At 34.5% G+C, this 16848-nt stretch overlaps 1 protein-coding gene across 2 annotated transcripts in view; it reads right to left on the bottom strand.

The window, feature by feature from the left end:
• LOC124356065 (probable chromo domain-containing protein LHP1) overlaps nt 1–16848 on the bottom strand; it is a 63642-nt gene that overhangs the window by 44950 nt on the left and 1844 nt on the right. For both annotated transcript variants that reach the window (XM_046807231.1, XM_046807232.1), the window contains exon 2: nt 6501–6748. In XM_046807231.1, coding sequence (XP_046663187.1) covers nt 6501–6740 — 240 coding nt within the window. In that variant the 5' untranslated portion in view covers nt 6741–6748. The remainder of the gene's footprint in view (nt 1–6500; nt 6749–16848) is intronic.

The following is a 16848-nucleotide window of genomic DNA, read 5'->3' as shown; positions in this document are numbered from 1 at the left end:
CAAGATTATTGCAGGAGCTATTAACCAATCCTGCCCAATGGTAAAGTCAAGAAAAAAGACCAGAAAACAGAGTTCTATAGCAAACTACGAAGCTGAGGTACTAAAGCAAGAATTTCTACAGGCTCAGAACAAATACCTACTGAGCGGAACAGCAGAGGACAAAATTACAATGTCAAACAAGAAAAAAGACTACGACCTGAAACTGAAGACTCTAAGACGACAGGCCACAGCAGTCCAAATACAGCAAGCTGATGATAAAACCAAAACAATTTGGAGGGTTATCAACAGAGAAAGAAAGCCAACTCAAGACACAGAAAAATCAATCAAACTAGAAATAAATGGCCTCAAAACCAACAATCCTCAAAATGTTGCTAATCATCTCAATGAGTTCTTTGTTAACATAGCTAATGACACCCTTGCACAAAATCCTCAAAACCACAATCAGCCTGCAGAAATCACAGAGGTACGCTGTCAGATACCTGAGATGTCTCGTCAGTTAACAAATGAGCAGGAACTGACTCAAGTGATCAACAGCCTAAAGAATAAAACATCTGCTGGAGTAGATGATATATCCGCCAGTCTACTAAAAAAGTGCAAAGAAGAACTTGCTGGACTGTTAACATACATCATCAACCGCTCTTTCCAGGAAGGAGTTTTTCCAAGTGGGCTTAAAATTGCAAAAGTTAACCCAAAATTCAAGAAAGGAAACCATCTGGACCCAAAGAACTACCGCCCAATCTCATTAATTCCCACATTCTCCAAAGTATTCGAAAAAATAGTACTAAACAGACTTCTTCAACATCTATCACTCAATCAACTGCTCACACCACATCAGCATGGATTTGTACAGGGAAAATCAACCACATCTGCCATAATAGCTTTAACTGAATATGTAATAGATAATCTAGAAGAAGGAAACACACCAACCGCAATTTATTCTACTTGATTTCAGCAAAGCATTTGACTGCTTAGATCATACACAATTGTGTAACAAGTTGAGAAAAATTGGGATTAGTGGGAAAACTGCAGATTGGTTCAAGAGCTATTTAACTGGAAGAAGTCAGATGGTTGAACTTAAATACACTGAAAAGGGATCTACACAAACAGTAAGATCAAAGTCATTGCCTGTAGTGAGGGGAGTTCCACAGGGCTCTGTGCTGGGCCCCATCCTTTTCATCCTGTTTACAAATGATCTCCCTCGATATTTGGAAGACTACAGCAGGACTCTAATGTATGCGGATGACACCGTACTCCTCCTTGGAGAAAAAACCCCTGAAGCCCTTGAAATCAGCTCGTTTGTTTCCATTAACATGGCAATACAATACTGCCAAAACAACAGCCTAGTAGTTAATGAAGAAAAAACACAACAACTGGTCTTTGGCAGGAGAAATGGTGGGGTAAGCAGGATCGCAGACATCGAAGGCCCAGAAGAAACCAAGTATTTAGGTTTAATAATAGACCAGAAACTGACATGGACCCCCCACATTGACAGCCTGTGTAGTAAGCTGAGTAGCAGCATCTACGTGATAAGGAGGATAAAAAACCATAAGTGACACCAGCATAGCCAAGATTGCATACCACTCACTGTTTGAATCAAATCTTCGATATGGTCTTGAAGTATGGGGGAACTCGTCAGTAACCAACATCAGACGTCTGCTTATCCACCAGAAAAAATCAATAAGAATATTAGCAGATATTGGAAAGAGAGACAGTTACAGACCAAAATTCCGTGAACTAAAAATCCTAACGATTACAAGTCTGTACATCCTAGCTGTGGCTACTTACGCAAGCAGGCTACAGCTCCAACGAGGTATGGATAGGCACGGCCACAACACCCGACAGGCTATGAATTACACACTTCCAGTCCATCATCTAACTCTTTTTGAAGATAAGCCTTCCTACATGGGAGCGAAGTTCCTGAACCTGCTACCAGAGACAATAAAAGACCCCAGCATCAGCAGCACCAGACAACGCTTAACGGCTTGGCTTGTGGAGAGACCATTTTACACAGTTGAGGAGTTCATGAACTGGAGAACATCACCGGTATTCCAGTGAGAGCTACACAACCCTCGTAGTCGTAACCATCACCACCGACAGCGCCTTAAAGCTCAACAACTATATATGCTTTTATTTAAATCTCTGTAATGTTTTGACGCCTATTCTGTACTCTAAGTTCATGAATAAAGTATTCTGATTCTGACTGTCATAATGTAGCAGTGTTTGGCTGAAGGGGTTTTTTTCCAGAACAATTACAAATATCCAGGATCTCTCCTATTTACAAGGGGCCAGAAAAGAACCCTGAAAGTTATAGACCCATCTCAATTATACCAGTTTAATCTAAATTAATAGAAATAGTAGTCTATGATCAAATGAGCCACTTTTTTTAAGTAAATAATATTTGTAATATATCATCTCAGTTTGGTTATTGACAACCTAGTCAAAGGTGTCATTCAGGCTTATGAGTGCAAAGCAAAAGTGCTCAGGCAATCTTTTGTGACCTGAGTAAGGCCTTTGTTTGCGTTAATAACTCTGACCTAATTTTGAAACTAGAACATTATGGAATTAGGGGATCATGTTAAAAAAATTCTTTGCTCACATTTGACTAATAGGTGACAAAAAGTACTTTTGAATTAAATGGTTAAATGAAGGTATGGTAGAGTAAAGAGTTCCACAGAGCTCTGCACTTGGTCCTTTCTCCTTTTAATTGTAATAAATTATCTCCTTTTTTCAGTCATGACAAAAACAATTCTTTATGCAGATGACACTATGATGTTTAATGTTTCAAATAGTTTGGATGAACATAAAGTATTATATGAAGTTACAATAAGGAATTGTTCAGTTCCAAGCAAATGGATTTCTTTTAAATGAGGAAAAGACCCAAAATACAGATTTTAGCATAAGACCTACAGTAAACATTGAGGTATATTTCTCTTCCTCAGTAAAGTTTAATGGAATTTTCATTGACAATCACTTAACATGGACAACACATGTTTAAAATATAGCTACTTGTTTCTCAAGATTTGTTTATTTATTGAGATGCCTAATTACTTGTGTTCCACAAAACTATATTAGAGCAACCTACTTTGCTTTTTTTCTACCTGTTTTTAGATATGGTTTAATATTGTGGAACAAATGAATAAATGAATTTATTTCCAATTAATATAAACATAATTATAACATTATCATTTTTGGAAATTGACTGACCACTTTTACAAGTAGTGTGGCCAGTTAGTAAATTGAAAAAATAAACAATAAATTCACATTTACGAGAGTCTAGCATCATATATTACTTTGAGCCGCCATTTGGGTATCTACAAAAAAATATTTATGCAATAATACAATTCAGAAAATAAATTACATACAATAAACAAACACACAAAATAAATAAATTATACACCACAATACATACACAAATATAATTAACAATAAATATCAATAAATTACCAATAAACAATTATGATAAGCGATATATAATATATACATAATTACATAGACCATGAAACTCTTTACACCTTATGACATCACAGTACTCAAATAGCCAATGTCTTGCTGCAAAGTAAGCCAAATAATTACTTGTTGACAAAATTTTTTTAATACAATACTTAAATCAGTAGAATTTTAATAATCCAAAAACAACTGTAAGAGAATTACTGGTGCCAGTCACTTAACTCATTATCAACCTCTAATATAAAACTTAAAATACAAACTATTAATACATTATGCCTGTTTGACCTAACTGTGTATGCTCTCAACAATTCATATAATTTAACCTTCAACCATAATATTCATACTAATAATACACTAAACATTCATTTTATTTCAACACTTAAATTGTACAATAAATTAGACCCTATAATAAACAGTTACCCTAAAAATATATTTTTGTATAAATTATATATCTGGCTTTTGTATAAATTATATACCTGGCTTTTGTATAAATTATATACCTGGCTTTTGGAAAATCTGTTTTATGCAATAGAAGATATTTTTGCAAGTGGCAATAGTTTCTAATTTGTTCACTCAATATTTATAATATTGCAATATAATATATCATGTAAAAATGATTCAACTACATTTAGTTTTTGTAAGTTCTAATGATCTTGTGTTTTTAATACATTTTAATAAGTTGTCAAACTGTTTTCTCATTGTGTGTGGTTATTGGTTGTTAATTGTTGCGTTTTTAAAACTATTTATATATTGAATACTTGATCTACAACATTTATTTATTAAGATGTTGACCTGTTTGATGTTTAGTATGTTTTAACTGAAAAGAGTACTATCTACAAAGTGTAGTGGTAGAATATCTGTTGTTTGAATCAGATATTTTTTAGTTTCTGGGTCTTTTAATTAATAATAATTCATCTTTACTCATAACATTTTAAACTTTAATTTGTACGTTGTAGATTATTAAGTTTTATTGATCTATTAGTAGCCTATAATAAGTTAATTAGTCAACACAGATTAAATTTTGACTTTACATGTTTCTGTATAAACTGCTGTACTTGGACTTAGTCAATGATTGTAATATATTAATATGACAATAAAGATATTATTATTATTGTACAGTTTCCACACAGGGGTAGAAATTATAAAACATAAAATAATATAAACAACTAATTTTAAAATAAACTTTTAATAGTTTTGATGCCTAAAGTTTATAAAATATTCTTGAGATTTCCTATTATTAAAAAGTTATTAAATCGTAGAAAGAGTGTCAATTTAAAATATTTTTTATAAACCATTGTTTATATAATGCTGAATAACATAGCAAATAAAATCTACAAACTTTACACAATATAACACAACTATTTTCATTAACTTTTTTATGCAATAACTATCAACTCTCGCATTGGGAGGACGGCTTGAGGGGAGGAGCATATCAGATATCTTAAATGCAAGTCTAGGTGAACTTGTTTGAATAAGATCGATATTGGACTTTCCCACAACACCCAAATATTCCTTTTATTAACCAAAATTCAATATTCAAAGTTTGAATATCTTTACAAAAATCCAAATTGAATACTAAGAGTGCTCTATTTTCTTATAAGATATTCTTAAAACATTTATTCTATACAAAATGGCAGCCGTTTACATGATTAATAGTGACATTATTTCAACAGCTTCCATTTTGTAATTAACACGCGAGAGATCGCACTCACTTCCTGGACGCGAGAGGTCGCGCGACGGCAAATTGCTCACGCTCGTATTTTACTCAAATTGCAGCTTTAATTTGGTGAGAAAAGTTAAAAAAAAAAAAACTGTGTGTTGTCTCTATTACAGTCTTTCAGTATATACTAATAAAAGTAATTGGGCACTTAAGTTATAACAAAGAGAAATATTATTATGATACACTGTATATTTGGTTCGGAATTGGTGACTTTTTGGTACGAAAAAGGTCGCGTGTGAGCAATTTGCCGCAATAATATAAATTAGGCTTTTAAATTAAACATATTATTACCATAAAGTATTTTATTATGAGGAAGAAATAAATTTTATAATATGTATATTTTCTTAAAACAAAACAAATTGCCTCAAAAACGTTATAATATAATAATAAATCAATATTTAGGCAAAAGATTACTAATTCAGTAAAATATTATGTACAAATGAAGAAACCTATTTTATATAAAAGAAAAAATTATAAATTTTAACGAAAAATTAAAATTTCTTTCTAAGTTTCATAAAAAGTTAAAATATAAAAACCCCTACATTTTGTTTACTAATTTGTTTCAGTGGACATTATCGTCTAAGCTAACTGAAGAACTGTGTAAGTATTCGAAAACATTACAAAAAACACAAAAACATTAAAATATTGAAGATTTAGAAATATTTCCAATATTCGCAGATTTAACATATGCACTACGGGAGAGATCGCGCGAAGGCATATTGCCGCGGCAGGTGCAGAGCTACAACAAAAATTCCACCACTCGCAAACAAAGCCGGCGACAGATTAACGGTTGTCAAGGTCAGGCGCAGGGATGTACTGGGAGGGATAAAACGAGACCCTGTTATCCTGGGGCATCACTGCAAACGAAAATATAAAGAAATCAAAAAAGCGCGGCAAACTGCCGCGGGCGCGATCTCTCGCGTGTTAATAAAATTTATGATATGTGGTTTGTGCCATTTTTCTAATAATAAAGACCTTTAAAATGATTGACCTGAAAAAGTAATAGAGGGTCTACTCTTGCATTTACAATTTCCTAGACACTCCCCATAAGACAAGCGTGTGTGATGGTTATTGCGCAAAAAATTAGTTACGATAGCTCTATAACGTTGTGCAAAGTTTGTAGATTTTATCGGCTATGGTTTAAAAATATTAAGGTGTTCCAGACATTTTAGACACTCCATATAGATTTACCTAACTTAAATTTATGTACAATCACAGAGCTTTTTCTGAAACAAACACATAGACACAAATGATGGGAGTACAATAACACAAATATTACATTTTTATACATAATCTCTAATGTTTAAATATTGTAGGCCTACGCAAATCTTACCTCCTCATTTTCAGTATCAATTTCAGACTCAATGTCACCAACATCAGTATTCGCTTTACTTCGTTCCAGCTTCTTATTCTGAGTTTGGTTCTTCTGTTTAGGAATTCGTTCTACTTTCTTTCGATATTTTGTGTTTTTGTTAATATCACTTTTACCCCTCAATTTCTCTTTTCTTGGTTGACCACTTCTGCTTTTTTCTACATATTTATCATTTTCAACATCATTATTTTTATCAGGCATGCCTGTGGCTGTTTGGAAAACAACATTGAGTTAGTTAAAACTACAGATTAATCCTGTAAGACTGACAGTTAACATAAACAATAACTTGCACTACCTATACTTGGCTAACATTATATTTATGGAAAGGAGATGTGATATCTCTATGGCTTGGTCGTATATCCCTAATGTGTTGTCAATATACTAATAACATTTTGAACACATTTTACACATATTAATATGTTCTCAATATACTAACTTTTGAAACACATATTAAAAAAATGTAAAGAGTTTGGTAAACGATTTAAAAAAATACAATTTAAAAGCTAGTGCCAGCAGTCTAAAGAAACTATCAAATACATAATTTCTACCTACTTACAGGACTAATACACCGTGACTGACACACCATTGCCAAATGTCACCTAATGCAGAAAGTAGTTATCTTTTTAGCACTGTAACAGCCATTTTATTTAGTGTCCTACTTTACTCGCAATAAACGTAATCAGTGCTTTCTCAAACCAATCCATTCAACGTCATCTCCACAAAAGGCTCCACAACCAAAGCAGAAAACTATCACCCAATTTCACTGATCTCCACCTTTTCAAAGATCATAGAGAAGATTGCACTTTCGAGAATGCTGGTCCACCTTGAACACTATGACCTAATAACAAAAAGTCAGCACGGCTTCCTCAGAGGAAAATCTACAATCAGTGCCATCACAAGCCTTACTGAATACGTCGTCGACTAACTTGAAGACAATAATTATGTATCAGCAGTCCTATTAGACTACAGTAAAGCCTTTGACTGCTTGGGGCATGAGCTGATTCTTAAGAAACTGTCCACACTAGGGATTCAAGGCAGAGCAAATGACTGGGTGGCTAGCTATCTCGAGGGACGCAAGCATATTGTTGAAGTAAAGAAAACTGCAAATGGACAAAGCTGTACTTACAGATCCAAAGAGGAGTCCCACAGGGCTCAGTATTGGGTCCATTTTTGTTTGTACTTTTTAGTAATGATTTTTCACATCATATCAACACTGACAATGTAAAAACTATTATGTATGCAGATGATACAACCCTTCTTATAACAAATGACTCCACACTGGGCCTGCATGCAGACATTGACACATCAACAAACAAAACTCTGCAGTACTGCTTGAAAAATGACCTGGAAATTAATCCAACAAAGACCACCCAAATTAATTTTAGCAGAAGACAAGATCAAGTGCCTAACGTTCAAAACATCACAATAGAAAAACAATCAAAACTATTAGGCATAGTGATTGATGGTGATCTTACCTGGACTGATCATATTAACAGTTTGACCAAAAAGCTTGGATCTGGAATCTACGCAGTAAGAAGAATTAAGTGGATAGGAGGACTGCAAGTGGCAAAGACAACTTACCATGCTGTTTTTGAATCCCGTATAAGGTATGATATATCAGTAGGCCTATGGGGAGGAACATCTGCCCATAATCTTAGCAAGATCTTATTCCTCCAAAAAAAGGCAATAAGGACACTGGCAGATCTGGGACCACTTGAAAGCTGCAGAGAAGCTTTTAAGACTTTAAAACTCATGACTGTCATAGCACTGTACATCTACTCTGTAGTTGTCCAGACAGTTGAAATGGAGTTACCAAGAGCTAAGGATACTCACTCCCACAACACCCGGAGAGCAACTGACTACCTCCTTCCTGGACACCATACTACACGGTACAGCAGGAAACCATCCTACATGGGAAGAAAAATCTTCAACACCTTAGCTCTCAACCTGAAAAATCTTGGAGGGAATGAGTTGAAGAAAAGCTTTCAAGACTGGCTCATGGAGAGACCCTTTTACACCATAACAGAATTTTTTGACTCTGTAAACAGTACATTGTAAAGCAAGAGACCTGGATTTTAATTCATTGTAAATTTTGACGCCATTACACTTCTTTATGCTGATGTAAATAAAGAACTTTTGACTACTGACTATTGACTATTGACTATTGACTATCTGATAACGGGAAAGTACTGATCTGAAATTTCCCTAAATGTCAATGCGAAGTTCACCAACCTGCACTGCTGCCAGCAAAAGAAAACATCCCTCAAGAAAGTATCTAAATATCAAATTCAAATCACCTCAAGTCCTCTTCAGTCAGAGGCGGCACCCGACACTTAAGTAATTTTCATGTTTTTTATTTTCCTAAGACTGAATGATCATTATACTAAAATATTAAAGAGAATGAAGTTGATCCAGAATTGCTCAGAATTATCTAGGGCATTCTGACGCAGCTAATACTGATGGTTGAAGGTACTCATGTGAGGCCAACATGAACTATATTCTCAAACAGTTGTTGTAATAACAATACCGTCGTTCTTTAGAGCCAAAATCCCTCTAAATTCACAATTTCTGATTTTCAATTTTCAAGATAACAAGAAAGTAAACATCATTCGTGACCAATACAACGTTGATTCAATACCGATTGTTTGGTTTAGCTCCAGTTCACCTTCCTCTCATGTGCTGCATCAAAAATCTGATGCTGTTGCAGACTTGACTCCTAAACTTTGTAATCATGTTCATCTGAAGGATCCAAAAATAGTCGGTGATGAAGAACAAAGAAGCTCAAAACGAAACGCCCTGCATCATTTCAACCTCAGAGACACCCAGACTACAAAAAGTAGTGTAATCTAGGTGAAGAGGTATTCTCATTGTCTCACAAGGTGCACAATTGATTCATTACCACAATATCACGTTACGCAAGCGCAGATGAAAAACAAAGAAATATTTCTACATAAGAGAAAAGTAGTTCCGCTTTAAAAAAATATTTTAAAACTTTGTTACTTCATATTCATCTCTTTAAATTTTTTCACTCTTGAGGACGATACAATAGGTTAGTAATATGAAACTCGAATTTTGTCAATCCTGCCATTGATTTCATACCTGCCATTAAAAAAACAAGAAGGAACTACCGGTTGAGTTCACAGATATTAATTACAGAAATCGGGCTATTGGTAGTAGCCTCTTCCTGTTTCATGGTGACATGACAGCTGTTTCTTATAAACTGAAACAACAAGATTGTTTCTTTGACCTCTGCAATGCATCCAGGTGCTGTCAGTGAGGACTCTGGAAAACCAGAAGCTATTATGACGTACAATTCAACAAAAGGAAGCGCTGACAAATTCGATCAGATGTGTCAAGGAATGAAGCTATCACACTGGAAAAGAAAAACCAAAATCAAGAATGGAGTTCATGCTGAGTCTGCATGAAAAGTTAACGTTTTTCACTCAACAATCTAGACTTATGAACTGAAATCTATCTGTTTACTTGAAAAGATGTATTGAGAATGTTTTGGGACAGCATCAAGAACCTGCAGTAGTTGATCAACAAGGACCTCGAAAGTACTGTTCATTTAGTGACTACTAGAAAAGCAAGTAATTATTTATGTTTTATTATATATGTCATTATATTTAGGATGTAAAACATTATAATCCACATTAGTAGGCTAGCTACTATATGTTTTCCCTGTCATGTTGAGTAATTAAATCTGAGCATACATTTTTAGGAAAGATTTTAACGTTTGCCATTTATTGTAAGTATGATTTGTAAAATCATATTTTGATTTTAACGATATTATATTTTTTCCAGAATAACTACAACTTACTGCCATTGTGGACAAGCTATATGTGGCGGACATCAACGTAAAAGATGTCCAGACTGCGTTTAACATGTTCATTACGCAAAAATCTATAGAAGTATGCATCAAGATTTAAAATTTATTGTTTTTCAACTAGTATGTAAATGTAAATGAAGAAAAATAATGTCACTTAATAATTTAACTGTTTTATTTTTTAGTCCTATTTCAGCAAATATTCCACAGAGCATTCATACGCACACACACTCTCACATGCTTTAACACACGTATCCCTACCTTAAGCAAGCACATAGGCAAGAAAATACACAAACACAACACACAGGCATGCAAATAAACCTTCACATAACCTAAATACACATAAAAATAACACAAAAAAATAAACACATAAAAATACATGTATGCCACGTAAAATTTACATATCAGTAGTAAACAAGGGAATTTCAAAACACGGTAGTGTTCTAGGGTTAAATTTGAAACTTTTTATGCTTTATTGTTTTTAGGGGAGCAGGGCCATACCTAAGAATATAAAAATTACTTATACATTTTCTCTAGTATCAGGGTCAACAAAGTTAATGAATGATCCGAGGCGTGCCTCTCCAGTGGCTCAGGTCATTTTTAAGCCACAGAACTCAAATTGTCCAGATCTCAAACAAATTATCTGAACCAATTCACCTGAGCTATGGTGTCCCACAGGGCTCAATTCTCAGTCCAATTCTCTTCCTGATCTATGTCAATTATGTAGGTTCGTCACTTCTGCACGGAAAACTTGTGCAGTGTGCTAATGACACGACTCTCTGTTTCACTACCAAATTGATTCTGGAACAGTAGAGTTTTCTTGAGATCAACAACTGCGTCCAACATTTCAACAGGCTCAATCTTAAGACAAATTCTGCAAAATCTAATTTTCAAAATTTTGCTTTGCGATCAGTAGACAGGCATGATGAGCCAGCTGTTATGTTGGCTGATACAATGCTGGAAGAAGTCTTCTGCTCGAAATTCGTGGGAATCTACCTAGATCGAGGGTTGACTTGGAATAATCACATCGATCACGTTTGCTCCAAATTGACCTCAGGCATTTATGTTTTGAGGTCTCTAGCCAAATACTGCCCGAGTCAGGTTCTGATGATGGCGTATTATGACTTGATTTATCCCCATCTCACTTACGGGTTGGTGTTGTGGGGAGTTTGTGCAAACAATCAATTTATGAGAGTGTTCAAGCTGCAAAAACAAGCGATCTGCATTATCGCTCTGTTGAAATTTAGAGAGTAGTGCAAGGAAGCCTTCAAAAAACTGTTAACGCTGCCTAGTCTCTACATCTTGGAAACAACTCTGTTTTGTATTTCTAAATGTACCATGACGAATGGCCAAGACATAAGAATAAGAATAAGAATAAGAATTCGTTTATTGTCATAGAGCTTACACGAGCATCGACACAAGTCATGTATAAAATATAAAAATTAGCATAAGTCCAGACAAGGAAAATTCAGTACCCAAAATATGAAGTTGCCAAAACAGTCACACCACAATTTAAATTATTTTAAAATATAAATAAATAAATAACAAATTAAAACAGGTATATAACAAATAAACAAATAACAAATAACAACAACAAGTAAAACACGGCCTCAGAAATTACAACAACAGAATTATATAACATTGATAAATTTTTTAATATAGTTTGTATAAATAAAAAACCATGACATTAACATTTAAAATCTAATCATTAAAACTAAATAAGTTATGTCTAGAAACTAACAGTTCTACAGTCAAAAAATTCTTTCAATGAATAAAATGGATTGACTAAAAGCCAGGAATACAATTTTTGTTTAAATTCATTAAAACTATATTTCAAGATAAGTGGTCTTAAACAGTTGTATACTTTCAAAGCAATAACTGTGTGACTATTAATAGTTTTGTTTAGTCTATAAAATTCTATGGATACACTTTCTTTATTTCTGGTGTTATACATATGTCTGTCACTGTATGTCTTCAGAGGTTCAGGATGTTTGAGTATGTAGAGCACAATATCAAATATATATAAGTTAAATATTGTTTGAATTTTATTTGCAATAAAAATTGGTTTACAGTGAGCTAATGGTTGACAACGTGCAATAATTCTAATGGCTTTTTTTTGTATAGTAAAAATTTCTGATATCCTACTGCAGTTTCCCCATAGAATAAGGCCATATCTGAGCACTGATTGAAAGAAAGCAAAATATGCCGTTCTGAGGTAATCAGTGTGCACACAACACGTGAGACGTCTTAAGAGGTAAACAATCCTGGAGAGCTTAGCTGATAGGTGATCAATGTGGGATCCCCAAGTTAAATGATCATCCACACAAACACCCAACAACTTCACATTATCCAACAATTCAATATCAGAATAAATATTGTAATTTACTTGTCTGAGGCTAAAAACTATATGCTGTGTCTTGTTTTCATTCAACAAAAATCCATTGGAGTTAAACCACAATGATGCTTGTTGAATGGATTCCATTGAAATTTGTTTCAATTCATTCAGATCATTACTACTACTTAAAATGGTTGTGTCGTCTGCATATAATATAGTTTTAGAATTGACTGAGAAAGGTAAGTCATTGATAGCTACCAAAAACAAAAGTGGTCCGAGAACAGAGCCCTGAGGAACTCCATACTCAACCAAGAGCTCTCCTGACCACCTTCCCTCGGCAAATACTTTCTGTCTACGATTACTTAAGTATGATTCAAAAAAACTAACAACATTCTCACTTAAACCATAATATTTCAATTTCATAAGGATGTCATTGTGATTTACACAATCAAACGCCCTGCTCAAGTCACAGAGAGTGGCCTGAGCAAAGTCTTTGTTTTCAAAAGCATTTAGCACAAATTTAACAAGGCTGTCTATTGCATCAAAGGTGCTTTTTCCTGACCTAAAGCCAAATTGTGACATACTCAAGAAGCCATTACTTTCCAAAAAAATGCTAATTTGATCGTATACCAAAATTTCAAATAATTTTGATAGTATTGGTATAACAGATACTGGGCGGTAACTATTTGGCTCGTTCTTGGGCCCCTTCTTATAAATAGGACAAATACGAGCTATTTTAAGTTTATTTGGGAAAACTCCCTCAAGTAGGCAGAGGTTCAAACAGTATGAAAAAGGTTCGGCTAAAGTTGTTATCACCTGTTTTATAAGAAAATTTGACATATCATATATATCACAGCTATTGGAGTTACTCAGACGCTTGGCAGCATTTATTATGTCATTGGGAGATATATGTTTCCAAGTAAATGAGAAAGATGGAATTAAATGTTTCCGAACAAGATCTTGAGTACTCGGAGCATGTTTTGACATATTTATTTTTTGTTTAATATTTTTCACGGAATTTATAAAGAAATCATTAAAGTCATCAGGAGGTATACCACTTGTTACTTTACTACCATTTTCTATGTTATTATTTATTATTCTCCATGCTGCCTTACACTTATTATTACTGGACTCTATAAGTTCAGAATTGTACAACATTTTGGCATCTACTATTGCTTGTCTATATTCTCTTTGTAAGGTCTTAATATGTTGCTGAAGCTCATTGCTGGTAGTATCTCCATTCAGTGATTTTAAAAAGAAAAGTCTATCCCTCATGGAAGATAATTCATTGTTGAACCACTTATTTTTTATCTGTGCATAATTTTTTCTAAACTTAACCATTTTAATTTTTTGAAGAAATTTGATATTATTAACTAAAATAGAAAATATTACTTCAAATACTAACTCTGCATTGTATTTACCTGAAAATACAATGAGTGATCAGGCTCAGCCAATCATATGAAGCCAATCTAATGGCTAATTCATTGATTGCAGTTTTTGGAAAAGAGACTGTTTTATAGTTGGAGTCAAATTTAACAGCTACAGTGTCCTGATATTTGTCATAAATTTTATTTGTCAGATTAATTAAAATTGCATCATGGTCTGAGAAAATAAAAGGAACTACATTACACGACAAAACATATTTTCTATGACAGTTAACAAAAACATTATCTAAGCAGTTATGACCTCGTGTAGAGTTGTTGTTCAAGTGATAAAAATTATGTTGTCGAAGGATGTTGAGCATACCTTTGACAGATTTTTTATTTGTATTTACATCAAAATTAATATTTATGTCCCCACCGACTATGACAGTATAGTTTGGCCACTTAGATGTATAAGAAAGCAAATTTTCCAGGGTTTTCAAGAAAAATATATTGTAATCGCCTGCTGTGGAGTGGTATAAAGATATTATTAAAACTTTCAATTCATCTATAAAAACTGCACAACATTCAAAATGAAATTCTATGCAGAAACTATTCACATCACATGGTCTTGACTGAACCTGATCATTTACAAAGATCAGGCAACCACCTCTACTATGAGAATTCCGGCAATAGGCTGAGATGCAACTAAATCCACTTGGGAAGGAAGATGGCAATTCAGCAGGGTTAAGCCAATGCTCTGATAAACAAATGAAAATTAAATTTGAAACATTAGTTAAAGAGGTCTCTAACAGTAATGTTTTGTTTCTGAGCCCTTGAACATTCAAAAACATCCCAAAATAATTGTTAATATGGTTAGCCTATTATGATTCTTATTTGCTTCACATGATAGACTATTGCTATTAACTAAGGCTTTGTTACATGGTGTTTGTTTTTCCTTAAAAAATAACTATTTTCAGCCTGAGGCTCTCTTGTAACATGATTGCACTCATTCACTAATTTTTGCATCAAAATAATTTTGTCAGTGTTTGGTGTGTTAAAGCCCTGTACTGGTGAAGAAATACTATTATTCACAAGAGTTGAGGACAGCAAAGATGTTCCAGGACTTTCCTCCGGAGGGAGACAGGCAGAGTATCCTCGTAGAGGTGTCTGTTGGTTTGACTCTGAGAGTTGGACATTTGGTTCCGACTGGGACGACTGCTGTAATTCTTCCAAACTATTCTCTCTAGAAGTGGGCCTGGTAGTCTGCCTTGGGAAGAGTGTAATCCTGCCACTGCCACGGCTGTTCACAGTTTGAAGGGGAACTGGTGGTATTCTCCTGTGGGTTATCTTCAGTCATTTGACTGATCTCAGTCACAGATGGGCTTTTTATGTGACCTGGTGGGGGTGTCTGCTGGCCACTCTCACTACTATCCATACATGTGTTGAGACTAGAGGCAGAGATAACTACCGAACTGGTAGACAAAGGACGGTGGTTTATGAACGCTTGCCTTCACAGGCAGGTGCTCATTTCATCAACAAATTACCAAATTCAATAAAAAAACGCTCCAACACCCAAGGTGTTAAAAACTCGTTTGAAACGCTTTTTAGTGTCACAAACATTTTAAAATGTAGACGAGTTTATAGCATAGGAGACCACCAATTAAAAAGACTGACTAAATCCGTCGCTGGAAGTGGGAATCATTGGCGAATGAATGGATGTATGTAAATTGTATGTTTTGAATGAGATCTATTGTGGGGTGTATGACAAAATTCTAGCAAGTAAAAAGTTGACTTTTGCCATGCGATGTAGAATGTTCCGGCAATTAAAAATCTGATTTGATTTGATGATTGACGGAGAAGTGCCTGAATTCTTGTCAGTCACCGAGACAGTTGTAGGCCTTCCAACAGTCGCTAACAATTGTCATACCTGGCAGAACCCATTGTTTAATTATGACAAGCAGGATGTCTCTGTCACGTTGTTCAACAGAAAAAAGGAAGAAATCTCTGCTCTGCCTTTCGATTCCCCCAAGAACCCACTATCCCTGAATTCTTCTGCCGCAACTGTATTTTCTCCTTCCAGATTTGGCCTCATCAATTTCAACAACTGTCAGAGAACCGCCAATTTTCTTCAACATCATTGAAATGTGATGGAAACACGCAGCAGAAAGAATACCAGTCCACCACAGAATGTGCGGAAACGCCAAACTCTAACGAAATATAGCGTTGTCTCAGTGGCTTCAAATGCAACAATGTGGTCACCAAACCAAAATATGTTTTTATGTCTAAGCCTGTTCTTTCAAAACAGAAACCTGCCCAGACCGATTTTTTAAAATTACAACATTTAAATCTTGTTTTTACTACTTTTACAAATTTTTCTGTCACAACGAAACATCAAAGTCTCCTGGTTCAAAAACAATACGCGATCACGCGACGAATAAATACACTCATTATTAAAAATTCCATGTTCTATTAAAAATGAAATAATCTTGTTTCAGTCAAAACGTAAACATGCCCGACAAAACACTCAATTCACTACGATTCATCAAACTAGTGGATAGTTGATCCATGATTGTCACTTGATAAAAACTACGGTACACGATATCTTGTGAAGCACCGACTTCTGTCCCAGAGCGTTCAGATAACAGATACGCCATCAGTCACGGCCACAGATAGTATTGAATTAAACAGATATCCAGACGCAGCACACAAACAGAACATTAAAAACTTAACTGTTTATGAATATTCCCTTTAAAACCATGTTATTTTGTCATTTGCAACCCCCCT

This window comes from Homalodisca vitripennis, chromosome 2, assembly GCF_021130785.1.
Source record: "Homalodisca vitripennis isolate AUS2020 chromosome 2, UT_GWSS_2.1, whole genome shotgun sequence".
NCBI lineage: Eukaryota > Metazoa > Arthropoda > Insecta > Hemiptera > Cicadellidae > Homalodisca > Homalodisca vitripennis.
The sequence above is the reverse complement of the archived record's forward strand: the minus strand, read 5'-3'. Positions and strand labels throughout refer to the sequence as shown.